This window comes from Marmota monax, unplaced genomic scaffold, assembly GCF_021218885.2.
Source record: "Marmota monax isolate L192 unplaced genomic scaffold, Marmota_monax_Labrador192_F-V1.1 WCK01_AAM20220418_F8-fsc00002, whole genome shotgun sequence".
Classification (NCBI taxonomy): Eukaryota; Metazoa; Chordata; class Mammalia; order Rodentia; family Sciuridae; genus Marmota; species Marmota monax.
The window spans coordinates 37384658-37412636 of NW_026693571.1; the positions used below are offsets into that span (position 1 = coordinate 37384658).

The 27979-nt window shown below is 41.4% G+C and overlaps 1 protein-coding gene and 1 pseudogene across 7 annotated transcripts in view; one reads left to right on the plus strand and one right to left on the minus strand.

The window, feature by feature from the left end:
- The window catches only part of Tmem131l (transmembrane 131 like), a 171262-nt gene that overhangs the window by 14091 nt on the left and 129192 nt on the right, over positions 1–27979 (minus strand). For 6 of the 7 annotated variants that reach the window (XM_046458755.2, XM_046458751.2, XM_046458750.2 and 3 more), the window contains 8 exons: positions 25682–25868; positions 25283–25468; positions 24430–24579; positions 23449–24077; positions 15802–15950; positions 7116–7240; positions 3864–4030; positions 676–861 (listed from right to left, as the gene is read on the minus strand). In XM_046458755.2, coding sequence (XP_046314711.1) covers positions 676–861; positions 3864–4030; positions 7116–7240; positions 15802–15950; positions 23449–24077; positions 24430–24579; positions 25283–25468; positions 25682–25868 — 1779 coding nt within the window. The remainder of the gene's footprint in view (positions 1–675; positions 862–3863; positions 4031–7115; positions 7241–15801; positions 15951–23448; positions 24078–24429; positions 24580–25282; positions 25469–25681; positions 25869–27979) is intronic. The other variant, XM_046458752.2, reaches the window with a different exon arrangement.
- LOC124102671 (prefoldin subunit 4-like) lies at positions 936–1523 on the plus strand (annotated as a pseudogene).

Below are 27979 nucleotides of genomic sequence, written 5' to 3' on the forward strand. Positions count from 1 at the left end.
TAGGACGGAGGGAATTCCTGACTCATGCTACAACACGAGTGAGCCTTGAGGACCCATGCTGACTGAAGTAATCCAGTCACAAAGAGACAGTGTCACTGTAGGATCCCACTCACACGAGGTACCTAGAGGAGTCAAGTTCACAGGGACAGACAGTAGAAGAGAGTAATGGGAGCTAAAAGGAGGAGGAACAGGAGAGACTGAATGAGAAGTCCTACAGATGGGGACTGAGGGTGGCCGCACAACCATGGGAACGAACGTAATGCCACCGCACTTTACACTTGAAAATGGCATAAAGGCTGGGAGGTGGCTCAGTGGCAGAGCACTTGTCAGCACGTACAAGGCCTGGGTTCGTCCCAGCATCAGGAAATCAACAAAAACTGGTCACAGTGATGAATTCTGCATTACACAGAGCAATAAACAAGAACATACAAATGCACAGCTCTGTGACCTGCTTCAAAGATAGAGAACAACAACAGTCGTGATGATGGTTTGGAGGGAAATGAGGAGGGAGAGGGCAGGAAAGAAAATAAAAGGGAATGAAGGTCAGAGCAAAGCCAAGACTCAAAGTCCCCTCTGTCCTCTGTCTTCTGCAAGGCAGAGCTAGACTCTGTGCTGGACCCACCAGAGGGCAACAGAAGGCCACTCTGGGGCACCCAGCCTCCTCCTGGGACTCACCAGCTGGCAGGAAGTGCTGCGGGTCCACCACGGGCTTCCTGTCACCATCGGAGCTGCCGCTGCTGCTCCAGCTGCCCCAGCTGCCCCGGCTGGCACGGACGCTGCCCGAGGAGCTTCCACAGTCAGAGCTGGAATCCGAGCAGAACTTGTCTGCACACTTCTTCTCGGGCTTCTGGAAGTAACCGTCTACAGCAGGTGAGAGAGAAACCGTGTTTCACTCACACAATTTCAACCTGATGCCATTTCTAACAAATGGAGAGATGTGGAACCAGGAAGAGGCCAGAGTTAGCTCCAGGGCTCAGTTAGCAAGAAGAACCAAGACGTCCACTGACCCTCACACAGGCCGTAAGAGCAGCAGCGAAGAGCTGAGACTCTGCCTGCGGGAAGGACGACTGGACTCATGTGGGGCCAAGAGTCAACAGCAAGTAGAACCTAGATCTAAAAATGGTTCTGGGACAGTCCCAAGAGGGCATAAAAAAGATGTGTTGCAAAAGATGTCAATGTTACTTTTGAGGATTGACAAAATCGACAAATTGTCACAGAACATAAGTAGAATCACAGAGCTAAAGGAAGAAAGAGAAGTAAAAAAGAACTCCAAAATTTAGAAGATGCTTGTGATGACATCAGGACGACTACTTAAAGGTACTTCCGCAAACTGGCGAAATTTTCATCAGCCATTCTCACGAATAAACACAAGAAATGTTAGAGGAAGCAAAGAAAATCTCCAAGAAGAAATTGACGCCCTAGAGTCCATAGTGGAAGCAATTCAGCAGATGTTGGCAGACTTGGAAGTTCAATTACGTGTAAAATTTGACAGCAAAATAAACATTGAAGCTGATGAAAGTTAAACATTTTATAATACTTATAAAATTTGTTTAATAAACTTGAATTTTTAAAAATGATGATTTCCCTTCTTCAAATGAGATGGAAAGGAAAACTTATCTTTTTAAACTTTTAATTAATGGAAACTCGCCTATTCTTACATCTTATTTATTTTATATTTTTAAAAAAGACAGCATCATCTATATATTTTGCATGTATCAAGTTTAGGTGTTTTATGCCATGTTATTAAAACCAGTTAAGCAATTGTTGGTTTCTCTATTATCTAGAATACTTATTCGTTTATAAGAAAATCTAAGTTGTGTCCTGTTCTTTACGCATCTGATCTCAGTTGCTATCTAAGGATGGTGAAAACCGTACAAGAATATATATGGTCCTGTACTTGTCTGCTCAATCCACAATAAAAACTTTGTCAATTACTTAAAAAGTACATAAATATATACAACAGACTTATTTGAACATATATTTAACAGACATCACTATCATAGGTGTTGGTAAAAGAACATGTAATATTCAGACAGGCCAACTTTTTCTTTTTCTCTTTTTGTTACTGTAGACTGAACCCAGGGGCACTTAACCACTGAATGACATTCCCAGCCTTTTTTATTTTTTGTTTTGAGACAAAGTCTTGCTAAGAGGCTTACAAGTCTTTCTAAATTGCTGAGGCTGGCCCCCAACCTGCAATCCTCCTGCCTCAGCCTCGTGAAGTGCTGGGATTACAAGCATGCAAACCACACCCAACCACATCAATCTTCATCCAAATACAGAGTAGAACAACGAAAGAATGTAAGAATATTTTAGAAACCAAGAGATGTACCAAAAAAAAAAAAAAGGGTTTATGTAAATGTTTGATTTTTAAAAAAATTATACACTTTACACTTTATTTCAGTGCTCTGTAATTAATTGGGGTTTATGTTGACAATGATGTGGAGGATAAACAGCTGTGTATTTAAAAGTAAGGCTCAGGAGGCTGAGGCAGGAAGACTGAAAGTTCAAAGCCAGCCCCAGAAACTTAGCAGGGTCCTAAGCAACTCAGCAAGACCCTGTCTCTAAATAAAAAACAAAAAAGGTTGGGGATGTGGCTCAGGGGTTAAGTGCCCCTTGGCTCAATCCCTGGCACCAAAAATAAATAAATAAATAAAAATTAAAAGTAAGCCTTAAAAATTAGGCTTAAAAAGGGGGGGGGGGGCATTTGCCTGTCATTCTTCCCACCACCAATAATAATAATAATAATAATGGTTCTAGAGGCTGGAACTCGATTCAGTGGTAAAGTACTTGCCTCATGTGTGGAAGGCCCTGGGTTCTAGTCCCAGCACTGCAAAAATAAAATAAAAATGGTTCTAGAAATAATGAACCACTTCTATTAAGAAAACTGAGGCTAGAATCTATGGGATGAGAGGTTTGTAGATAATTTTTCCCTGTTTTATTAAGATGTCCACTAAAATTTAGAAGTATTTGATATATGTGTAGGAAGAATCTCTAATAAAACCAGAAGTAGCCAGGCATGGTGGTGTACTCCTGTAATCCCAGCGGCTTGAGAGGCTGAGGCAGGAGGATTGCAAGTTCAAAGCCAGCCTCAGCAACTTAGCAAGGCACTTAGCAAGACCCTGCCTCTAAATAAAATATAAAAAAAGGGCTATGGATGTGGTTCAGTGGTTGAGCACCCCTGGGTTCAATCCTCAGTACCAAAAAAAAAACAAAAAACAAAAAAACACAGAAAGCAGTATAACTGTCAAAAGAATGAAAAAATAAAAGACAGGGACAGTCCAGTTAACTGCGGTGGCTGGAGCGTGCACTGTGAGCTCATGTGGGCTGAGAGGACTGTGAATCCCCCACCACCCTACACCCCACCGGCACTGCCAAGTTCAGTGCTCCAGCCCCACTGTCCTCAATCCTACCCTGGTCCTAGCACTGGGTGCCCCTCCATCTCTCACTTGGGGGTCCTGCCTACCAGCCCTTGGGTGGGGCAGAGACTTGGCTCTTTGGAAACTATCTGGCTCAAGAGTGGCAGTGGCACTCTCTCAACTGGATACTCCCTCTTTCCACCAAGGGTGTCCCTGTCTAGAGCAAGCAATCCTTGCTCCTGCAGCAATACATATGTGAGGATAGATGAGAATGGCATGGGTTTTGTCGTCGTTGTTTTTGGTGGAGGAGGGCAACATTAGAGGCCTGCCCAGGCTCAACAGAATCCTAGCTCTCTAGTCCCACCCTGACAGCATCCTATTTGGACCTCAGTTAGCCACAATGCCTGTCAAGTGTCAATCAAAGCAGAACTTCTTCTCATGCTGGACACCTCAAGGAAATAAAACTGTCCCCAAAAGCCCCCTTTAGCTCCATGTATTACATACCTGCCTCTCTCTGTGCAGCAGGTGAACTGCTCGTCATTTCTGCATCTGCTTTACAACTCTCCCCAGCATTCTCCTGTACACACCAGCTCCTTACATCAGTGCCACTGCCCAGCTCAGACCTCTCAAAATCACTGCACACAAGCTTCAGTTCACTCTGTTCAGAAGACCTGGAGGAAAAAAAAAAAAAAACCACATCCACATTTTATGTATACACACACATCCTTCCCTAAGACATTAGACTCAGGAAAATATGACCCTAGGATAAGTTGGAGAACATGATGAGCAACGAAGGGGACATCAGTAAGAAAGAGATCCGGGGGCTGGGAGCACAGCTCCGTGGTAGAGTTTGTGTTTAGCATGCTTGAGGCCCTGGGTTTGAGCCCCAGCACCAAATTTTTAAACCAGGTTGCCATTTGGGGACTAGAATTAATCTGTAAGTCATTGATTTTACTTAAAAGTTTACCATGAGAGGAATACGACTCTGCAAGGTCACTCAAGGTTAACTGATAAGTAGCTGACTTGGGATTCTTGGCTTGTTTCCTTTGCTTTTCAATAGATGAACCTGCTCTGCCTGGTGTCTGACAGAAGGTACTGAGTGTTAAACACCCCCTCACTCATTTATTTAGCAAATGTCTATTGCATGTACTATGTTCTGTGTATTGTCCAGAGAAGTGGAGCATCTATAAGGAAGGAAAGCACAGCCCCACCCCACCCTAATATGGATTATGAAGTTGAATAAATCTCTTGCTAGACCACAAACCCTTCCAGGGCAGAATTATACTACAATTTCATAAACATCGAAACAGAAATGTGGAGAATGTTCCGGGATTAACCAGATGACTCTTTTGCATGCTCTAGTTTTGGTACACAGTATTGAGTCTGCAGGATGGCAGGAAAGAAGATGAAATATGTGAGGTGCAACAGACGGTTCTGCTGGTTTCTTCTGATCAAGGTAAAAATAGGATGTGGGCAGAAACAAGAGTCCAGGCAACAGGCTACTCAATAACCACCACCTACTTCTTAAGCATCATATTCTCAAAACATTATGAGCAGCTACAGACTCTGCCTTGGAAGTCATTTTTTAACAATCCAATTATTCCTTCAGCATCTCAGAAATCTGCTTTTAAAAGTATCATAATATTTCATTGGTAAAACTGCACTCTATTTTCATATCTTTCTATAAATTCATATCTGGGAAAACAGACTTCATTAAAGTGACTTCATGGTCAATCAAATGTTTATAAAAACAAATACGTAAAAGAATACAAGGTCTGTGTCTCACTTCCTTTCTACAGAATATTATGCTTCAGCTTTCAAATAATTTACTCTAAATTATCCGGGCTAAACAAGGAAAATGACCCATCAATAATTAGAATTCAGTGTTATTAACAAAGTAATAATGGGTATGTTTATTCTCTCATAATTGCACTTTGTGGTGGTGCCATGTGAGCAGGGTGTGGAACTGAGACTGGAGGCGACCCTACAGCTGCCCCCCCACCCCGGCCCATCATCCAGGACTGCACGTGGGCCTCGCTAGGGAGCTCTCACAGTGCTGGGCCAGGACCCCGTGATCCCCAGGGCAGCCTACCCGCAGGTCTAGAGACAAACACCCAGGCACATGAAGCACACATGCTTCCTCTGCCATGGCCCTAGCCACCATGCAGGCTGACCTGTCAGTTCCTTCTGACAGCCAAGTTCAAGTGCAGCAAAGTGGAACCCTTTCCCTACACAAATGTGGAACTGCTAGTGAAAAAATTTTAACAAAAACATTAAAGTGCCCAGCTGAGACCACAAGAAAAAGAAATCTCTAGGTGCCAGAACTCAGAAGAAAAAGAAGCCGGGGGAACGGCTTCAGTGCCCACCCATGGACAGCTGAAGACAGGCCTCAGGGGGTTGGAACAGCATTTCCAACATAACACTGAGGTCCTGGAAGGGGACAGCCTCCATTCAAGGGGGAACCTGAAAAGATCCATCCAAGGGCCCAAGGAGGACGAGGCAAGGGAGGATGTGTCTGCTACAGGTTTTCCCATGTGTGGGTGAGGGGCGCTGGAAGAGTGATATAAGAAATCAGAACTTGAGAGTGCCCGCCTGGTATGCACAAGGCCCGAGGTTCAATCTCTAGCACTGGGGGAAAAAAAAATCAGAATTCAACTGAGTAGATTTGGAGTTAGACTGTGTACACACACAACTGACCTGGTTAAAACAAGTCAGTTTAAATGGGAAATTTAATGTTAGATTTGGGAGGCTATTCCTGGAACCTCAGCAATACAGGATTCTCACAAAACATCAGATAAGAAAATGAAAGTCCAGTGCACTTAAGCATCTTAAGGAAGCATGGTTTCCAAAACCCAGTGCCAAACTGCCGGGTTCAATCCTGGCTGTGCCCTTGCCAACTGTGGAGCTATCAAGGAACTACTGACTACCTGGGCACCTCGCTTCCCACAGCTAGAAGAACCCACCTCATGCAGGACTGAAGCGAGGGTTACGGCGGGGGGATGGGGGGAGTGACTATTCCATCTTACTATGCCAGTGGCCAGGCTGGGAATAGGTGGCCTTGCCTGTGTCCAGGGCTTTCTCCTGCACCTGTCTCACAAATGCTCCTGCACTTCACAGACAGAACAAGGCCTTGGCACAGAAGAATGCTTAATCCTTTTCCTAAAACCTCTTGGCTTTTAGCATTTTGTAAAGGACAGATTTAAAATAAATTTTTGAAGCCGGGTGTGGTGGGTGGTACATCTGTAATTCCAGCTCCTGGGGGGGGGGGGGGCTGAGGCAGAAAGATCACATATTCAAGGCCAGCCTGGGCAACTTAGTGAGATCCTGTCCCAAGGCCGGGAAAATAGCTCAGTGGTAAAACGTACCTGGGCTCAATCCCCAGTTTAAAAAAAAAGAAAAATGAAAAGGACGGTGGAATGAGGTGGATATTATTACCCTGCACCATGTACAGCCAGAGGAAGGAGAAGTGTGCTCCATTTGTGTACAATGTGTCAAAATGCATTCTACTGTCATGTACAACTAATTAGAATAAACTAAAAAAATAAAAATAAAAATAAAACAAGAAGGCCCCTGTAAGGTACTTTTAATAAAAATACAATCAGAAAATATGTTAATTTTATAAGTACATTTCAATCTTGAAGTACTATACTATATTTGGTCGTCTATCCAACCTTAAGTAAAAGATAACAGCACAATGCACAAACATAAAGTAAGAAATCAGACCAAAATCATAAAGAAATTGTAAAAACCACACACCTGGAGGCCTGGGCAACACCCCTCTTCTTGTTTTTTCTACACGTTCGATTTTTATTCCAATTCAGATTTTGCACATTTCCGTCTTTTTTCTCCTGAAGCTTCCTCTTCCTGAAAGGATCCTCTTGCTAAAGAGGAACAAGAAAGCGTTTAGCGGCCTCAAGTGCCTCGACGTGAAGAGAAACCCTCGAGTGTGTTTGTTTTAATTTTTGAAGACCAACTCCATCTGCGTTTAAAATGACCCTGCTCTGGTGACAACTGAGACATATGTTCCCCGGCCTCTAGTTTGTTTTCATTTCCCTCCTTTCTCCATCTCCCTCTAGCTCCAAAGAAAGAGAAGAAAAAAACGAATTGTTGCCTATAAAATTCCTGAGGGGCTAAAAAGGAAAAACATCTGCTAGCAATTTATGGGTGACTTGCTGTTGGCTTCAGCAGCAATAAATCCTCCAGCCCCCACCTGTTAATCTGGTGTGTGCAAAACTCCCACGAATGACTACTAGAGAAACATCAGATTAAAACTCAGTTTAAGAGTAAGTTGTGTACTTCTATTGTTGTTTACAGATCAATGTTAGGAGAACAGCCAGATCCCAATAGAAGGCCCCAAACTTGTTGTAAGTTTCTTGGGTAAATAAAAAGTATGCTTTATATTTTTGAAATGTGGTTCTAAAAAAAAAAAAAACCCTAATCCAGCATGTGATGCGTATACAGTAGATAGGAGAAGTTACAGATACATGTGTATACTTTTAAAACTTGTGCTTTTCCTTTTTTTAAATGCCAGGCCCAAAGGGAAGGGAATTCCCCTAGCTTTTGTTTTTAAAGTAGCCAGAGTCTTCTCCATCTTCTTACACATACTACTTCTCTTCCACATGCTGCCCCTTAAAGCACAGGCACTGACCGCAGGTAAGAGGTGGTGCACCTGTGCAGCGGGACTGAGGGCTTAAAAACATGGCTCCAGCGTATCTGGTCCTTGCAGGAGGAAACTGCCTCCTCCAAGGTCCTCCAGAGCAGAGGAAGACCCCCTAGATGCACAAATCCTCTTCCTACTTACCCCTGGGACTCACATTCCAAGAAAAGCAAAGTCTGGTTCATTTTACCCTCTTTTTCAGAAGGTTGGTCCAGAGATCAGAGAAGGAATCCACAGAGTGCTAGCATACACATGACTACCACAGGAAGAAGAGAAAGCAAAGGTTCCAGGACCTATGTTCTCTACGTGGCCTCTGTCTGGGACAGCAGAATCCTCCATCCGTTCAAGCAACGTGTACACTCTGATAAACAAGTATTAGAAATAACACGAAATTCTAACTACCACGTAGTCAGATGATGGAATTTTTGCTTCCTTCTTTATATTCTTTTAATATTCTTTCTGGTAGGTACACAGCAACATTTTTTCCTGACACTGAAAGTATTTTAAAATCCTAACAAGCCCAAAACACAGAACCCTGTCCCACAGGACCTAAAGCTAATTGCTGAAGTCTGATGTCCAACAGACATAGGAAAGACAGACACGTGACCTGCGTGCAACTCACACACACACCATTTGTTCACGTGCCGCTCCTTCATGGATTGGGGGGAGGGTCACCCCTCTCCTACCCACATTGTTCACTCCAAGGCCAACTCAGCCTTGTCAAGACCAAGTTCTTGAGCCTTTCTGTTTCTCCAGGGTCAGGCACAAATTAAGGGTCAGTCTTTTAAGTGTGAGTGGGTCTATGACAAAGGGCTGCCTTTCTCACACCAATCTGGTTGGAACTGTCACCCTGTGCAAACAGGAGGGTAAGTCTATTTTGGATGGCTGAGAGGTAGGACAGAAGCGCCACAGAATTCACAGCAAGGAGACGAGAAGAGTGAGGGACAAGCTGGGCTCAGAGGCAACGAGTGGAAGGACCAAGAAGCAAAGCCCACGAGTCACGTAACAGGGGAAAGAAATCGTGGGTGAGGAGAAGAAAGCAGAAAGAGGCTGCGAGGAACGACAGCTGACAACGACCTTTTTCTTTGAGACGTGAGTGCATCCAAAGCACTGGGCACCGAGCAGGGACCCAGTGGAATCAGGCTGAGGGCGACAGGCAGCCAGCAGCTGGAAGTTTGCTGGGGCCCCTTTGGCTGTGGCCCCAGCAACATCTAGCTGATTGGCTCCTCTGCGGTGATGCTCATTGGGCTGTTTCCCTGCCCTTTCAGACCACGGAGCTGCTCATTGGGGGACTTTTTTGGCTCCGCCCACGTGACCCAGCCAATCGGCCTCAAGAGCAGGAGGATTGTGGGAGGTGGGGAGAAGCTTGTGGGGGAGAGAGAGGCTTGTGGAAAGCCGGTGGTGGCAGTTGAGGCTCTGAGGGTTTTTCCTGAGAGGCTGTTTTGTTTGGCGTGTGTGGTTCTGAAAAGACAGGCCTGCGTCGCGAACAGTGACAGGAAGGCAAACCAGGGAAAGGAAGCTGCAGGCTTGCCCGGAAAGATGAGGCAGAGGAAGGGGTGATCGGACTCTGTGAGCAAGGTTCCCACGGGGAAGGCAGAGCTGACCACGAGAGGAAAAGAGCCACACAGAGACCCAATTCAGAGCACTGCCTCGAGGGCCACACGGCCAGCTTGCACCCTGCTCCCTGCCTCCTCGCTGTGTTGCTTGGGCAAGTCACTTGGCCTCTCTGCCTCAGTCCCCTGAGTTCCCAAAAGGTGGCTGGTTGTAAGGATTAAATTACCTGTCACAGTAAGCAGGCTGTCTTTGCTATCATCATCGTTGCTGAGCCTAAACTAAGCAGAGGTGACAATTTAAAAGATGTCAAGGTGGAGAAAGAGCCTCTAAATTTTTCTAAAAGCACAAGAAGAAATCAAAGAAGAGAAACCGTGGGGCCAGGGTTGTGGCTCAGTGGTAGAGTGCTTACTGAGCATGTGTGAGGCACTGGATTTGATCCCAGCACCACATAAAAATAAACAAAATAAAGGTACTGTGTCCATCTACACCTAAAAAATAGATATGGTAAAAAAAAAAAAAAAAAAGAAGAAGAAGAGAAGAAACCACAGATTGATTGCACAAAGGCATTTTGAAACCACCATATATAAGTAAAAGTGAATGAAAATCAGAAGGGAAAACTAATAAAAAATTCTGATACACAATGTTTGATGAACAACATTAAGTTAATATCTTGACATACAGAGTGTTCTTAGAGAAAATAAAGGAAACCACTAACATTCAATAGAAAAGTGGAAAACATAGAATATCAATTCACAAAAGGAATAGAAAAGGAAAAAAATGAGTTCATCTAGAATATTTCACAATAAAACAATATCCTTAGAAAAGGCAAATTATAGACTAGCTTGTATCTCATCTTTCCATTTTGGTTTTAGAAAACATGAATGCATTTTATAATGCATGTTTACATTTGCAAATACTAGGCAATGACAGGAAGCAGGATACTGTAAGAGTGTCAGCCTCTGATTAAACATTAACATCTTAATTTATAGGATTTATTTGAAGTGGTAGGATTTTGGATGCTTTAATTTTTTCATTAGAATTTTACAAAACATGAAATAAAACAAAATGCTCCCCTTTCCCTGGTGAGATGCAAACTGAAATGAGAAACAAACCCAGCTATTCAGAGATGGAGGTGTAGCTCAGTGGTAGGTGCATGTGTATCAGCACGTAAGGCCCTGGGCTCAATGCCCAGCACCAAAAAGCAAACAAACAAGATCAAGGGAAAGCCCAAACCTTTTGGCTCACTTATCATATGACCATAATTTTGCTAAGAGGGGCTGTGGGTGCAAAAGTCAGTGGTAAAGCTCACACTTAGTGTGCATGAGGCCCATGTTCAATCCCTGGCATCAAAAAAAATTTATTTTATTTTATTTATTTATTTATTGGGCAAACTGGTGCTGCTGAGAGGAAAATGAAGCCAGCACTCTCATACACCACACGTGAACATAAACTGCTACTGACTTTCTGCAAGGCAATGCAGCAGCACTCCAGGGAAAGAGCTGATACCCTTTAACTCTATTTCTTGACATCCATAAATAAGGATCTATCAGGAATGAAGACAAGAATTATGAACAAAATTGTTCATCAGAGTTACTTATGAAAGTCAAAAGCTTAATGCCCACCTGCAGGAGAATGGTTTAAATAATGGATGGCTTAAATTTTGGCACAAATGATAGATTGTTAATATACCCAATAAAAATAAAGCTGTCTAATATTCAACCACTTGAGAAAATAAGAATCATGACATTAAACCTACCCATAATAATAGCTGTTTTCCTCACTATTTTATGATGGTGAAGTAAGAAACTTTTTTGAAATTTGCATAGAAAACAAATAAACTTCTAAAAGTGATTCATTTTGTATAGATTTTTCCCCCTTACATTTTTAGGCTTCTATAAGAATCATGGATTCCTTCCTAAAGGGGGAAAAATCTGCTTAAAAGAAAATAAAAAGCCAGAGCTAGGGTTAAAATTTAGTTTATGGCTCTCAAACTTGGGCTTCAACCAATAAATCTGGAAGAATGTTCTCCACATACTATAGACAGATTTATACAATTTTCTAAGCTGCAAAGTTAGGCCCTAAGAATGTGCAAGAAAAACAAACGCTGAGCACTGCACTTGGGAATGTGTTTATTGAGAATGATTTTCTTTAAACGAACAATGAAATGGAAAGTACACTCAGGGGACCTCAAAGTACAATTCCAAGAAACAGGGAGTGAGCCAGACATACACAGAAATGGCAAAGGACAGCCCCCAACTCGGAACCAGAAAATCCACCTTGGTTAAACTTGGCTGGGGATGGCCACAGGGTCCATCTGAGTCCCCTAAGTCCCTCCAGCTGGCATCTTTCCTGCTGAGCCAGCAGCCACTGTTAGGTACACATGTATGTAATAACAGGCTCACAGACCAGCCCGGGAGGGATTACATAGCCTTAGGGACGGAGTGCAAGGACTGAGAGACATGGTTAAAGCCGGTTAAGGCCCCACAGCCTCAAGCAGCTAAAGCCAAAGACACACAGGGAAGAAAGTAACTCAACAAATTAAGAAAACTGCATAACAAAGGACAGAAGTTGGAGGGCTAAGTCTGGATCTGGGATCCAGGAAAGACTCTGAGACTGGGGCAAGGGCTTAAGGGAAGGAATAATGCCCACACATGTGGCAGATGGGCACCAGGGGCAGTACTGACCATCTCAGACCAAGGGGACCTTGGAGTAATCGGTCACCACCTTTCCTCCCGGCATCCAATCCCAGTACCAATTTCTATTTCACTGCAGGCCAATGGGCAAGCCTCTAAAGTCATTTAGAGCAGAGATGCAGATCTTCACTTCACTGGTTCCCTCTGTCCTGCATCTGATGACTTTATTTCTGCTCTAGAAAGTACGCCCTACTTGTCTTTCGGCTGAGCTCTTTGTTCCTCTGCTGTACCTGTGCCAGCAACCCATCTGCAAATTCGAGGCTGCCCAAGGGTCAGTCAGGCCACCATCTTCTTGCCACACATGCAACAGAGAACTCCAGGCAACATTTGGGTCTCACCTCCACAGGGATAACTCCCCCAGCTCAAGTTTCCAGTCTCCCTTGTCATGGAAGCTCCAGCCCCCCAGCATCTATTACACGACTGGCCCCAAAGCCCGTAACCCCCCGTTGTAATGACTGCCATCCTAACTGTCACTGCTTTGGTACTTACTACTTGGCAGCCTGCCATTCTAAGCACTTCTCATAATAACTCATTTCCTCCTCACAACCCCATGACATTGAAAAACTATTATCATCGTTTTACAAAAGGAGGGCACTGTGACATTAGCCCAATATCATTTCATAGAGTGTGCATGAGCTAGATTCAAACCCAGGAATCCTGGCTGTGAAGTCCATGCTCCTATGATGCAACACTGCTCTGAAAGATGTGAAAAGAAGCTTATTACATAAATCCCAATTTCTCATCTTCTAGCCACCGAGGTGTTAAACCTTGCGTTGCCGTGGCAGATGGCTGTGTAAAAAAAAGTGATTCCTCTGCTTTATGCTACCAAGTGCTAAGAAGTCCTGATGGTTTCTTCTCTAAATGTCTCTCTTCTACTCTTCCTATCCTTTACCCTGGTCCTTATCTAAATATAGGTCTTGGTGACAGCATGTCTCCTAGCAGAGTGACAGCATCCATGCTAGAAGAAACCTGATATCCATTTCTTCCCTCTCCACCCCAGATTCCCAAACACCCATACTGATCTTTCAAAAATGCATTATTCACACATTCAGTCAAGCACTTACTTAACAACTACATCAGTTCTATGTAAGAAGCAATCTGTCAAGTCTTTGTGAAACTGATTAAAAAGATATCCAACTGATACCTGTCAGGAAGATCAGAGCCTACAGGCTATTTGTCACTGTTCAGCCAGCCACTGTCCCTTCACCCCACAATTCAGCTCTCCATGATTTGCATCAAATGTCCAAAACTGGCAACTCTTAGGCCAAATCCTCTAAAACACTTTTGGTTTGCACAAATGTGCTTTTAAAAATTATGACTGAGGGCTGGGTTGTGGCTCAGTGGTAAAGCATTTGCGTACGTGAGGCACTGGGTTAGATTCTCAGCACCACATTAAATAAATATATAAATAAAATAAAGGTATCGTGTCCATCTAAAACTTAAAAAAAAAATTTAAATTCTGATTGTAAAATTCTGTAGCAGACAAGCATTCTCTAGTTCTCGATAGACACTACCCACCTCCTTGTGTTTCCCATGGAGACTGAAGGAATAAAATCTCACCTCTCAATTAGCATTCAAAGGCCTTCACAATCTGGTGGACTCTGACCTTCCAGGCTATTACTCTGAGTAGGGGTGGCTGCACAGGCAGATGACTCACTGGCTACCTGTTCCCCAGTGTCCAGCTGTTCCTCGCCTATGGGACTCAGTGGTTCCCCTGCCCACCTTTCCTCCTCCTCCTTTCCATACAAGTTTCCTTCTCCTCCAGGGGCTTCCCAGGGCCACTGCAGCCTGACCTGGCTTTTGAATCTCTGACATGCCCTCTATTACATGCTCATCTTGGTGCTGATTACAGAGAAAACTCTCACCTTTCTCGACATGCTGCAAACTCCTACTGCAGAATGTCTGCAACTTATTTTACAGCACTTACATTTTTATTTAAATGAAAGATTCATGCTTATAAGTTTAAATGAAACAGAGGATGATGAAGAAGGGGTAAAAAAGTCATCCAAACTCCCACCACTCAGAAATAACTAAGGTCACCCACTGACATTATGTTAACCTTAACATTGAGTATTTTTCTAGAAACATATGTACAAATGGTGGAGAAATTATGGGAATAATTTATAACATGGGACCTGTGTTACTTTTTAAAAAAAAAATTAAGGCTCAGTTTTATATTAATTTAAAGTAAGAAAAAGAAACTGAAATTGTCAACAGGAACTTACAACTTTCAAATAATTGTTCCTTCTCCATGTGATATAGTAATTCCTTAAGGATCTAAGATTACCAAGACTGGAAAAACACTTTAAGTTATTCTTTTAAGCTTTTAAACTGTAAGTTTCATTTTACATAGTAGTGGCTCTCTACCAAAAAAGATTAAAATTAAAACTTGTTTTCATTTACCTCTCAATCCTACTTCCTGTATTTTGGAGAAATTCTTTTTCTTTTCTCTTCCTTTTTTTTTTTTTTTTTTTTTGTTGAAGTTTTAATATATGCAATCTGCTCTGCAGTTGTAAAGACCATTGTGTAGTCTTAGTTCTGGAAATAAAATGGACTGAAACCTCACAAAAGATTTTTTTTTATTTTGGGTCTATACTTTTACTTCTATCTCAATTGGCTAAATTTTATTAACTTGCCTTTTCAAGTAAGACTCTTTAGGGCTGGGGATATAGCTCAGCTGGTAGAGTGCTTGCCTTACAAGCACAAGGCCCTGTACCTTGCAAGCACAATCCCCAGTACCACACACACGCAAAAAAAGATTCTTAAATTCATTTGTGTTTAAGGATTGTCTACCTATCACCTCTGAATCAGAGTGTCAACTTAGCTAGACACAATATTCTTTGTTCCAATTTTCACTGCTGTTTTTTAGCATGAGATGTTCCTGTGGAGAAGTTTGAGGCAGCCAAGCAAGCTTAAGTTTGTGTTTCCTGATTTTCCTGTCTTCACATCTCTTTGCACTCCAAATTCAGTTAATTTAAGTAGAATGTATGCATATCTATTTTTATATGTCAACCCTTCCTTGTGTACACAGTAGGCTCTTTTGATCTACAAACTTAGCTTCTGCCTCACTGCAGGAGAATTTTCTTCTATTATATCCCAAATACTTTTCTAACCTTTTGGAGAGAATACGATGATAGTCACAGGGATAAAGAAAGAAGGTGACTCAACAAGAGCATGCCTTAAAATAATGGATATTGGTACCAAATGGACAGAAGGGATCCTGATCTGGTTCTACTCTACTGCTGGAGTTAATCCATTTTCTTAGGAATAGGTACCACTAACTCCTAGGAGTTAATCCATTTTCTTAGGAATAGGTACCACAGGGAGACAAAGCTATACGGCTTCACTAAAAATTATTTTAGTACTCCCTACATATTGTTTAGAAGATAAAAGTTTCTGAAAACCCACACCAAATTCCCAATATTGATTCCAATATACTGAAAAGAAACACATTTCTTATACAAATATTTGCATCCTATACCCTAAACATATTATATTTCTTTTAGTAAGAAAAAAAATTTTAAAAAGGAATACAGACCTCCACTGAAGGCATGTCCTGTTTCTCAGAACATATGTCTTCTTTAGAAGCTTTGTGAATCTTCTTTTCTGAAGATGACTTTGTGTCGACCTTTTTCAAAGTTTCACAACTGTCTACTTCATTCTTGACAGGCACTTGCTGGTTATTCCCTTGAATAAATAAAAACAATTCAATTTCTAGCTAAATTTTTCCATTCATATTCCTTTTTCCTATATCAAGCCATCTCATTTGGTTTAATGACTTTTAGGCTTAAAGATTACTTTTGACATCCATGATGCTCCAGAAACTAATTTTGTTTATAAGTAAAAATGCATTTAAATTAAGAGTTCTACAATCATTAAAAGACGACTAGGAAAAAGGCATATGGAGGGGGGGAATCAATATTCACAGCAGCATCATTATATAATAGACAAAAGATGGAAACAACCCAAATATTCACTGATGGATGAGTGGGGGGTGAGTGCTGCATACACATAAGGAAATACTATTCAGCCTGATTCATCACCTATGGTGAGTACACTTAGCATACTGAACAGCTGGAATTGTTAGGATGATTTTTTAAAAAAGATCAAAATTCTAATATAAGCTACAACATGGAGGAACCTTGAAGACATTATGCTAAGTGAAATATGCCAGTCACAAAAGGACTAATGCTTCCTGATTCCACTTGTAAAAGGGACCCAGCATCATCCATCCACCATAAAGGGATAGAAAGTAGAATGCTGGTTCCCAGCATTGGGAAAGGGAGTAACTTAGCAAGCACAGAGTTACTGTTTGGGATGATGAAAAAGTACTGAAAATGGACAGTTCACATGCACAGCAACGTGAGTATACTTCATGTCAGTGAATTTTATAATTAAAAACAGTTAAAGTGCCGGGCATGGTGGTGGACGCCTATAATCCCAGCGGCTCGGGAGGCTGAGGCAGGGAAATCACGACGTCAAAGCCAGCCTCAGAAAAAGTGAGGCACTAAGCAACTCAATAAGACCTTGTCTCTAAATAAAACACAAAATAGGGCTGGGGATGGTGGCTTAGTGGCCATGTGCCCTTGAGTTCAATCCCTAGCACCCTCCCCCCCAAAAATAGTTAAAGTGGAAAATTTTATGATATATACATATATTTCAATCACATTTTTGGGGTGACACAAGAAAAGAACTGGGTTCTCCACCACAAATTAGAATATAATGAGATTAAATGTCATGTGAGTAGTCAAAGAGTTACAGTTTTTGTTTGTAACAGGAACACAGCATCCCCTTTCCTGTCTGTGTACATGTATACAGTAGAAGCATAAAGCATCACCACCAAAGGACACATGTCATTTCACGGAAGGCCCTCTCCCTGGGCAAGTGAATAGCACCCACAGGCCAAGCAAGGAACCAACAGTAGGTGAAAGATCCAGAAGTGGGATGTGCTGGCGAGAACCTTACCTGAAAGCATGCCTTCTCCATCTGCAGCGGGTGTGCTGGGGATGGAACCCAAAGTCTCATACATTCTAGGCAAGAACTCTGTCACTGAGCTACACCTCCAGCCATTTTTCTTTTAGGTGACTTAATAGGTAAACTACTTCTATCCCTTAATTCACAATGAAGGCACAACTCCACAGCAACTGGCTTCAGTTTTGTAATTTAAAACAAAGTATTTCATTGCCTTCTATCCCCCCCACACCCCGCCCTTAATGATATCTCAAAAATCTGAGAAAGTTCAGATGGCCACAGCAGGCCCTGGCAGAATGGATGCCTGACCAGACAGTGGGACCTGAGGGGGGGGGGGGGGGGGGGGGGGGGCAAATCTCTCAACTCACAAGATGAAAGGAGCAGTTGAGTCCCCTCAGATTCTGACACTACAAATGAAACTCAAAGCAAGATACATAGATTTTTTTTTTTAAATAACACAAAGTAAGCATACTTTTTCTGTTAACTCAAAGTGACATAAATATCAAGTAACTATAAAAACAGTGGCCAAGCAAACGGCACATACTGTGAAAAGGGACACAGGATTTTTTATAGTTTAAGTACAAAAAGTTAATTTGGAGTTAGAGTCTTTAAATATTGCAAGGAATACATGCGTATACAAAATGAATCTTGTGGCTAAACTCATTACATAAAATATAACAGAATTTTCACGCCTTTGGCTATGAAGAGACCCTGACAGAGTCCAAAGGCAAATCTGATCACTGTCATTAGCTGGCAGTAAATTTTAACAGCAGGGTTCAAAAACATTCTGAATCAAAGGCAATTAAGGAACTCTAAAAGGAATTTCTGTCCCTACAGGATGGACAGTCAACCATATGCCAAGGGGTTGAGATCTATCTTCTTTACAGGACACAGGGGACACAGCTTTTGGGTCCCCTTGTAAGCTGTACATTTTGAAGTAAGCATGCAACTGCAGCCCTGCAGAAATGTTACCACTCCCCGTCTCACAGGTGGCAAAAGTAAAAGTCATTCTTGTGCCAAATGATGTCTAAAATGTAATTCCTTCTATAACACAAACTGGCTGTTAGACCTCCACAAAGGAAAATATCCACCGCTGAGAATCAGTCACAGGGACAGCCAAAAGCAAGGGAACTCTGGATCCTGGGAGCCAAGAGTATGAGACAGAACACAGATATTCTCCTCTAAAGAATGAACCACTGCTTTCCTAGCCTCTTATTTCATGAGTAAATAGTTTTCCTTAAGTTTTCTTCATGTCAAGAATATAGCACCTAAAGTATTAATCACCAAAGTTTCTTAAGGAGGACCCAAATTTAACAGACAAAACTACACCAACCCAAAGAAAGTGGTAAAGCCGAGATTTTTTAGAAAATTAACAATGCTTTCTGTGGGGCGAAGAATCAGGATGAACAGTAAGATGAATGCTAATCACAAGTTCTTTGGTGATTGAAAAAGTCTACCAAAATAATATTCAAGAATATGAAACTACTGAGTATATACTTTTAAAAGGAGCCAATCCAAGTCTTCCTATTAAGCTTGCAATATTCCCATAACCTCACAGCAAGTGTTTTTTCTACAGTTAAAAATCAAAGACAAATGAAAGAAACAACAATAATAAAGGGAGCAGGAAGAAACTCTGGAAGGCGACAGATGTTTATGGACTTTGTGGTGGTGGCGATTTCAAGGATGAATGCTTATTTCCAAGCCCATCAAGATGTACACATAAGGGCTAGGAAAGCAGCTAAGTGGTACAGCCCCCCCCCCCCACGATATGCACATTAAATATGCAGAACTTTTTACATGTTAATCATTTTTCAAAAAATGATTTTTTTGTAGCAAAAAGCAAATGGAAAAACAAGAAATGTGAATTAGCCAGCACCTTGCTTCAAATTTTGCTATCTAAAATCTAATCATCTTATATATTCTGAATAATGGATCTAATCATTATTCAGAATGATTAGATGATTCTAATGATTCTAATCTAATCATCTTATATATTCTCCAATAATGGATCTCTAATAATGGATCTCCAATAACTTGAATAGATCTTCAAGTTATTAGTATCTGTGAATAAGAAAGAACATCTTTTGTGATTTCTGTAAATACAGGTATTTCAGAAATTTCGGGGGTGTCCATTTCAGTAAGAACTTTCAGATACTGTTAATTCCAAGGCATTAGTAAGTAGAAAAGTCTACTGTCCTTTATAGTATTATAAGAAAAAAGCAGTGTGGTAATCTGCTAACTATTTCTCTTTGGTAATGCTGAGACCAAGAAGCACCTAACTTTAGCCATAATTCTAAATCTATAGTATTTGAATCATATAATTAAAAATCATAGCTATAAATATTTGAAAAGATATATTATTTCAAAAGATCATTTACATTACACATAGAGCCTCACCCTGTGAGATGATCAAGAGATTCTGGAACATGTAACAAACCTTTGAAGATTTTAGCTGTTTATCATGCTTGACAGGTTCATGCCAAAAGAAAAAGAAAAAAAAAAAAAGTATGGGAAAACAGAGCCCAGGAGAATCTGTCCACAGCCTTCACTTCAATCAGGCGTTTATATTTACCATGTACTACAGGCCCCTCAGGGGAAGGCAGGGGGAAGGCATAGGCACCCAACAAGACAGGTCTTCTGCTATCCAGAAAACATTGTTTCTCAAAAAAGAAGAAGAAAGTCAGAACCATTAATATAGAAGCTGGAACATTTTTTTCTTTGAGGGGGGCGGGAGCCACAAAATGGGTGGTACAATTCTCCCAGGGCACCCGGAGTTCTGATGGGTTAAGAAAAATCACTGAAGACACTCTTAAGACAAAGGATTTGCTCCACCTCTTTCCCAAAAGCAATCTTAACCACTAAAATTGCTTCTGCAGAACAGCCTTACAACCTGGAAGAAATGGATAAAAATGTGGGAGGCACATTAACCAGTTTCAACAGAGTGAGTGGAAGTTTACAATTCTGTTGAACAACTCAGTAAAACAGATGAAATCGGAACTTAGGATCCTCAACCATTAGGTCAGATAAGTTCCAAAAACCAAAACTCTTTTCCTCAGATTCTAGAAAGGATCTCGAGTTGGAAATGACATGCTTTCCACAAAGTAAAATACTTCCCAAAGTAAAAAAAGAACTAACGCCCAAAGCCTGAATTGAAACGCAGAAGGTTCTTGTATATACAGTTTTCTCATTCCTGAGCAACCTGCACACACTATGGTTTCCACAGCCACTAGATGACCCTTTACCATCTGCTGAGTTACACTGCTCTCCTTCCAATTTTCACAAAGGAACCACAAGCCCTTAATATTACTAAGAAACTGCAAATTCTACCTTCCAACTGTTAATCATCTTCACCTAGATTTCTCAGTCCATATTCATTTTTAACTCGTCACAATTTTTACATTATAAATGGATGGCAGGCTATCTGTACATTTTTTTAGCATTTTGATATTTTCCTAGAATAGTGTTGCAAACATAAAACAACAAAATATAGTTGTTCAGAAGTATCCATAAGGGATTGGTTCCAGAACCCTCTCAGGTAACAAACTCCAAGGATGCTCAAGTCCTTCATATAAAATACCACATAATTTATGCATATCCTCCCACATAACTTAAATCACCTTTGGATTATCTACAATAACATAATACAATGTAAATGCTACATAGATGTTACATGCATTGTTTAGGGAACAATGACAAGAAAAAAGTGTATGAATTCAGTACAGATGCAATATTTTTAAGTATTTTCAGTCCCTGGTAGGTTGACTGTGCAGGTGGTTAAATCCTTTAATGTAGAACCCACAGATGCAGAAGGCAGACTTCACTGTCCATGTCCATGAATAAAAATTCCCTTTGAGGATTCTCCTGCTGACACATTAATTCTATAGAAAAATACAGGCCTGTGAATTAGCACCTTTGGATCTTTATTTATTTATTATTATTTTTTACTTTATATGTGGTGCTGAGAATCGAACCCAGTGTCTCACACATGCTAGGCAAGCACTCTGCCACTGCACTATGACCCCAGCCCGTGAATTAGCACCTTTGAATTTGCTGGTCTGAACACAGCGGAAAGCCAAAAAATTCATCATCAACACTTACATGGTCTGATCTACAATCACCATGATACCACTTAACATGCTGCTGATTGAACCAAAAAACAGATTAAAAGATTCTTGAAGTGGGAGAAATTTTTCATTTCAAACATTATAAACATACTAGTAATCCGCACAGGAAGGATTCTGGGCAGGTTTACCACCCACAATGATATAGGCAAATCCTACGTCTGTGGACTTTTGAATCAGATTTACTCACATCTACTGAAATGTTGTTACACGTGGTGACTGTGGCTCAACTATTGGCATTAAATACAGAGTACCAGACAGAAGGACCGTAAAGCACAGAGCAAATTCTCTGACCCACTCTGGTTCTACGTTTCATCCATTTCAAAGAACTGGTGCAGCAGAAGGTCCCTCCTGGCCATCTAATAAGCAGGCATGCTCGTCCAGACACTCGACGGGCCGAGAGACCGCAGAAGCAGCCTCCTGGAGGGTGATTCCCTCAGACGACTATTATTTCAAGTGTGCATAGTCAGCCCACGCCAAAGACTGTACTCAGACCCACATGACTCAGAGAACAAGGAAAAGGCCCACGAGGACTCACTCCACTACCTCACCTTTTCCCAAAGGTTTTGTGGTCTGGGCCCTGAGAGCGTGCGGGTCAGAAACAGTACAACAGGCACCCACCCACCCACCATCAAGTACCTGCAGACAAGTCATCTGGTTTGATTTTAAAGATCTGGTTAACTGCGTTATCTGGGGGCAAACTCACACAGCAGGTGGACACAGTGTGGACCCTGCAGACACACGCCCCCTTCACATGTCCACCCTGCTGCCAAGGGAGACAGTACCAGCTGGTCGGAACCAGGTGCTGAGAATGCCCGTTCGGCGGCCCAAAGAACATTCCGCCCACAGGACTCCAACTTTCTTTTACATTAGAAATGTCCTTTTACGAAACAGTCAAAATTCAATTTGAGTTTTCTTTAACTAAATACATAAAGTTTGTGAGAATTAGTCAATCCATGACCTTTCTGTACCTTCTCTACATCACTGAATAGTAAAAAATATGAAACTATCACTATGGTGTGAACATGAAGTGTCCTCTAAAGGCCCACGTGTTAAAGGCTTGGTCCCGGGTTTAGCACTACTGGGAGGTGGGGGAATCTTTAGGAAGTGAGGCTCAGTGGGAGGGCCTCTGGCTATCGGGAATATGCCCTCAAAGGCGATTATGGGACCCCAGTATCTTCCTCGTTTCTTGGTCATGATATGAGCAATCTGCTCTGATGAGCACTCCCCATCACTGGCACCTCACTAGAGACCTCACTAGAGACCCTCACTAGAGACCCAAAGCAACGGTGACATCTGATCTTGAACTAGAACCTCCAAAATCATGAGCTAAATAAATCTTCGCTAAGTTAATTGCCTTAGGTATTTCACTGCAATCACATGAAGCTGGCTAACACGATTATTTGTATTTAGATGTTTCAAATTAAGACCAAAGGCAACGGAGTTTTTTCCAACAGGTACAAGAATGTGTACATTAAAATGGTCAGATGGAGGAAGAGAGGGGGGAGAGAAAGAGAAGAAGGGAAGAGAGGGGAGAGGACACAGGACCTTCTGCCACAGGACCAAGGGATCAGCTCAGGTGTAATGCCAACGTTAACGTAGTTGAGCTTAGCTGTACTTCCACTAACTGTATTTGCTACAGGAGAACACTTGTCTTCTTTTAACAGATGGGTGCTCTCCGAGAAGAACCAGGGTCCAGGGACCATGACACAGTGTCAATAAATAAGTAAATGTTAGTTAGCTGGTTGGTTGGTGAGGTTCTGTTCAGTTGGAAACACAGCAGGGACTAATTAATTTTTGCAAATAGTCTGAGAAGCTAAGAACAAACAATTAGAAAAAGGCGTCCATATCCTCCCAACAGTAAAATTCGACATTCACACCACAATTAAACCTCCTAGCCACAACATTCTAAAACCTGGGTGCCTTGTCTTAAAACTCTGCATTTCACAAGTCACATTTCAACATTTACACGGTGTAGGAACTAGAACACTCGGCATCCACAATTAAAACTAAAGGTCACAGGTGAGAACGAATCCCATCCAGAATGACAAGGGGCAAATGGAGAGAAGAAATAAGGAGGAGGAAAAGATTACCATTATGCTTCTTGGACATTTCTGGCAAGTCTGACTGGTGGAACTGAGGTGAGTTTCTTGGCAAAGGATTTTCAGGTAGTTTCTTAGCGGTCTTCAGGGGACAGAGCTCTCGTTCCTTGAGCTCGACTACGTTCTCTGAAGTTTTAATGTCAGTTTCCTTAGGAAACATACATGTCTGTATTCCCTCCTTCAGACTACATTCTGAAGAAGTATTATTGACAACAATTGTGTTTTTCAGTGTGTTTTCCTCTTTATTCAATAAGTTTTTGGGGAGGGTTAAATTCTTCTGCAGGTTGACACTCATGCCATTTGCATAGCTGAGGCTGACCCAGTTCTCACCCATGACATCGGTGCAAATGTCCTCTTTAGCAGCAGACAGGGAGCCGCCCAGGGTCAAAGTCTGTTTCTCCTCAGTAGCAGTGCTGGCACTGCTGGCCAGGGATGCGCTGGTTTTGTGTTTACTGTAGTACACTGAGCACTTATGCTTCTTCTGAGAGTGACCATAGGTGGCTGGGCTCCTCTTGGCAGCATTCTGGACCCTGTTGGGTGGGGTGCTCACTGGAAGGCAGCTTTTCCCTCTGCCTTTATCAGAAGGTCCGTACGTGTCGAGAAAGTTCTTGCAATTGCTTCTGAATTTAAGATGAAAAACATTTAACATAAAGGCAAACCAGATAAAACCATACTTCTCTGTTTCTGCACCACGAGAAGGAGGAGGCAACCATACAGGTGTACGCATGTGTTAAGGAGTTCTACCTCCCCTTTGCCTTGGGCCTGTGGGGTTTCTGCCCCGATGACACCCACGAACTAGGCCCTTACGTGAAAATTACCTAAGAAAGGAAATGGTGCAGCTGTTCATACAATGACACAAAGAAAACAAATTTGGAATTGAATTCATATTACCATCAAATAAAATCAGAAGTGAGCAGTAAGAAAGTGGGCTCAGCCCTCCCCAACACACCCACACACAACAAGGGTTCTTACTTGTGAGAATGGGAGCTGATAACATCCACTGGCCCATTGTTCTGCTGTGAGGAGGAGCTGGCATTTTGCCTCTGTCTTGTTTTCATGAATTCCATAAGAATGTACTGTGCTTGCTGGAAGGCTATTAAAATCACACCTAACAGAGACAAACTGAGAAAGCAACATGACATTCATTACTGCATGGTTCTGAATTGCATTTAAAAGACCAGTTTTAAGCTGGATGTGGTGCTAAGTGCTGGAAGTCCCAGCTACACCCAAGGCTCAGGCAGGACAATCACTTGAAAGTACCCAGGAGTTTGAGGCCAGCCTGGGCAATATAGCGAGACCCCTTGTTTAAAAGGGAGGTGGGGAGTGAAAGACTAGTTTTATTATAGAAGGATGATGAATAATCAATGTGACAAAATGGTATTCAAATATCAAGAAACATCATAATTTCTGATATTTCTTAACAGTAAAAATGTGCAAATTTATATAAGGCTGACATTACCGTTCAATGTTAAGCATTATTCTAGGATAAAATCACTTCAAAAGGGTCATGTGGGTCTTATAATCTCAAATTGTCACTGTGCTGAGCTAATAAGCATTCAGATATTCCACAATGACTGCCAATGAACATATATGGAACATAACTATTACCTTGTAAGACCTAAGAATCTCTTACAGTTAGTTTATTATCTGAAAGCTTACTGGTTATGACCCTGTCTACCTCACGTACATCAGAGTTCTTGAAGCAAGAAAAGTATCCCTCAATTCCTAAGCTTTGACTGCACTTGGGCAATCTGTATTTTCATGCAGCAGCCCTACAACTTCACTGCTCAGTGAGGGAAGAACAGCGGAGAAGGTGGTGGCCTACCTGACAAAGAAGACCGTGAGCCTCCAAAATGATTCCTCCCAGCTGGGTCCTGGAACCACATCTGCACACAAGGGCAAGAGGTGATGGGGCAGGGTCACATTGAGAGTAAAGTGGAATTCCAAGTCTGCTGCAGTTACAAGTGTCAGCTCACGAATGACCCAGGAAGAGGTAAAGTCCGGCGTAAACCTGATAACAAGTAATTCTCCTTTATGAACTTGTAATGGTTTTAATTTTAATCAAAAGTTAAAAAAAAAATTCAGAAAATTTCTTACTTTTATAAAATAAATATTTACCTTAAATCTAACTTAAGAAGTCATAATAATGGAAAAAGTTCACCCCACCCTGTCTCCAGTGTTAAATTCCCACAAAAATGAGATGAAGTTAAAACCCAGAACTTACACAATGCTGATATCACGGGATGTGTTTGGGTTCAGGGAAAACTGATGACAGTCTAGCACTTCGAAGCCATAACCTTGACAATTATATCCATTGATTTTCAGTGAAGACACAGTTATAGGAAGAGGCCCGATATTCTCGACTTTAAAGTTCTTTGTAATAGATAAAATCTGCTTGCTGTCTTTAAGTTCTGATGAAGACAAAAGTATTATTTTATGTATATGAACGGTGAAATTTATTTAAAATAATTTACTGAATTATTAAATTTAAATGAATTATTAATTAAAATGTGAGAAAAGTCCAACATAAGCTCCAACTACAATTTTTGATTTTTAGAATCAGAATTTCTGATCCTGTTATATCTAGGTTCTGTTAATGTAACCAGGAAACAATGGAAGATGTTTTTTAAGTTGAACATTCAGCCTAGGTGCCTACATAATTATTAAAGATTAAGGTTAAAGGTTTATTCTTCTCAGAGCCAAACAGTGTGTATTTACCTCTAGCCATCATGTACCTTGTGTGCCCTGAGATTTTCATTCACACTGAACCAATAGTAAGAGCACATAACATGTGTTTTGTGTAAATTCATCCATTACTAGAAACAGTGCAAACACAATATTAACATGTAATTAAACCTTTACAAATAAATGAGAGCATATTTTATATATGGAGTTTGAAGAAGTCACAAATTTTAAATAGGACTATAAATTATCAAGTCTATTCCACATAAGGACTAATATTTAACTGGATCCATCACTTTTCTATCACTCCTTAATTTAATCACTCGGAGTCAACTCTAAATTACTGAGCAAATGAAAAAATGAATACTTTCAAGGAGAATTTTGAAAACGAAATTGCTAGCAAACCTTTCTGAAGTCAGTGCTCACTTGTAAAACATAGTTTTCTTAAAGAAAACAATTCTAATTGAGCAGTGATAGTGCCACAAATTATCCAATAGTTTCATCAACCAGATTTCTCTGTAGAAAAGACTGCTACAACTAAAATGCTTTTAGTATTTTCAAACTTTAAAAAAGTAATAGGAAAACAATTTACCAGAAACACTTTACATCTACTATTTGTTTGATATGTTTTAGTTATTCAGGAAGTCCTCAAAATAAACATAAATGGCTTTAAGGCATTTAACTTAAATGAGTAATTTAGAAATTTCTAGGGCAAAATGTCAATATATTTCTTTTCTGGGAGATGCTGAAGATTAAATATAGGACCTCACTCGTACTAAGCTCGTGTCCTGCCACTGAGCTATATGCCTAGTCCCTAATATATTCCTAAATAAGCATAGTCTAATATAATAGCCATTAAACACATGTAGCTAGTCAAACAATTTAAATAAATTTTAAACTACCAGGCATGGTGGCACATGCCTATGATCTCAGCGATTCAGGAGGCTGAGGCAGGAGGACCGCCAAGTTCAGGGCCAGCCTCAGCAACTTAGCAAGACTCTGTCTCAAAATAAAAAATTAAAGGGACTGAGAATATAGATCAGTGGCAAAGTGCCCTGGGTTCAATCCCCAGTACCAAAAATATAATAATAAATTTAAAATTGACTTTGTCAGTCACAGGAGTCATATTTTACTTTTATGGTTTATTCTCTTTTTGAAAGGAATAGGATTTGTTCAAGTGTAAAGAACAGGAACAGAACTCTTACAGGGACAAGAGGAGCACCCCAACAGGGATTGCCCCACGAGCTATATTTTAGGGGCTCATTAACCACATGTGGTTAGTGGCTACTATGTTGAATGACACATATTATTGTGATATCCATTTGTTACTATGGTTCCTGGCTTATAACATCCCTGCTCAAGGAAGGTCAGTGAAACTAGAACTTCTCTTCCCTAAGGCATAGATCTTCCCTGTCTTTCTGTCTCTGATCTGGCCATAAAGAAAAGCACTCTCTAATTCATCCTTGTCCAACAGTAGGTCCTAAGACCCTCCTCATTCCAGAGGGGTCCTGAGCCGAGAGGCCACGAAGCAGCTGAGCACACAGACCTTACTGGCCTTCCCCACTAAGCCCACTGATGAGGTCATATCCTTTTTGTCTAAGCAAATTTTGACACCAGTGTCCATGCTTTAATCATGGACGTGCAACAGAATCTCCACAAAAACACAGGGTTTGGGGAGTTTCTGGATAGCTGAACACAGGCTATGGGGAAGAGAATGAGAAACATATTATGTTGGGAGGGCAATGCACCCCAACACTACAGGGACAGAAGTTCCTGCACTCAGGACCACTCCACACCCCGCTCTACGTATCTCTTCAACTGGCTGCTTTGCCTATATACT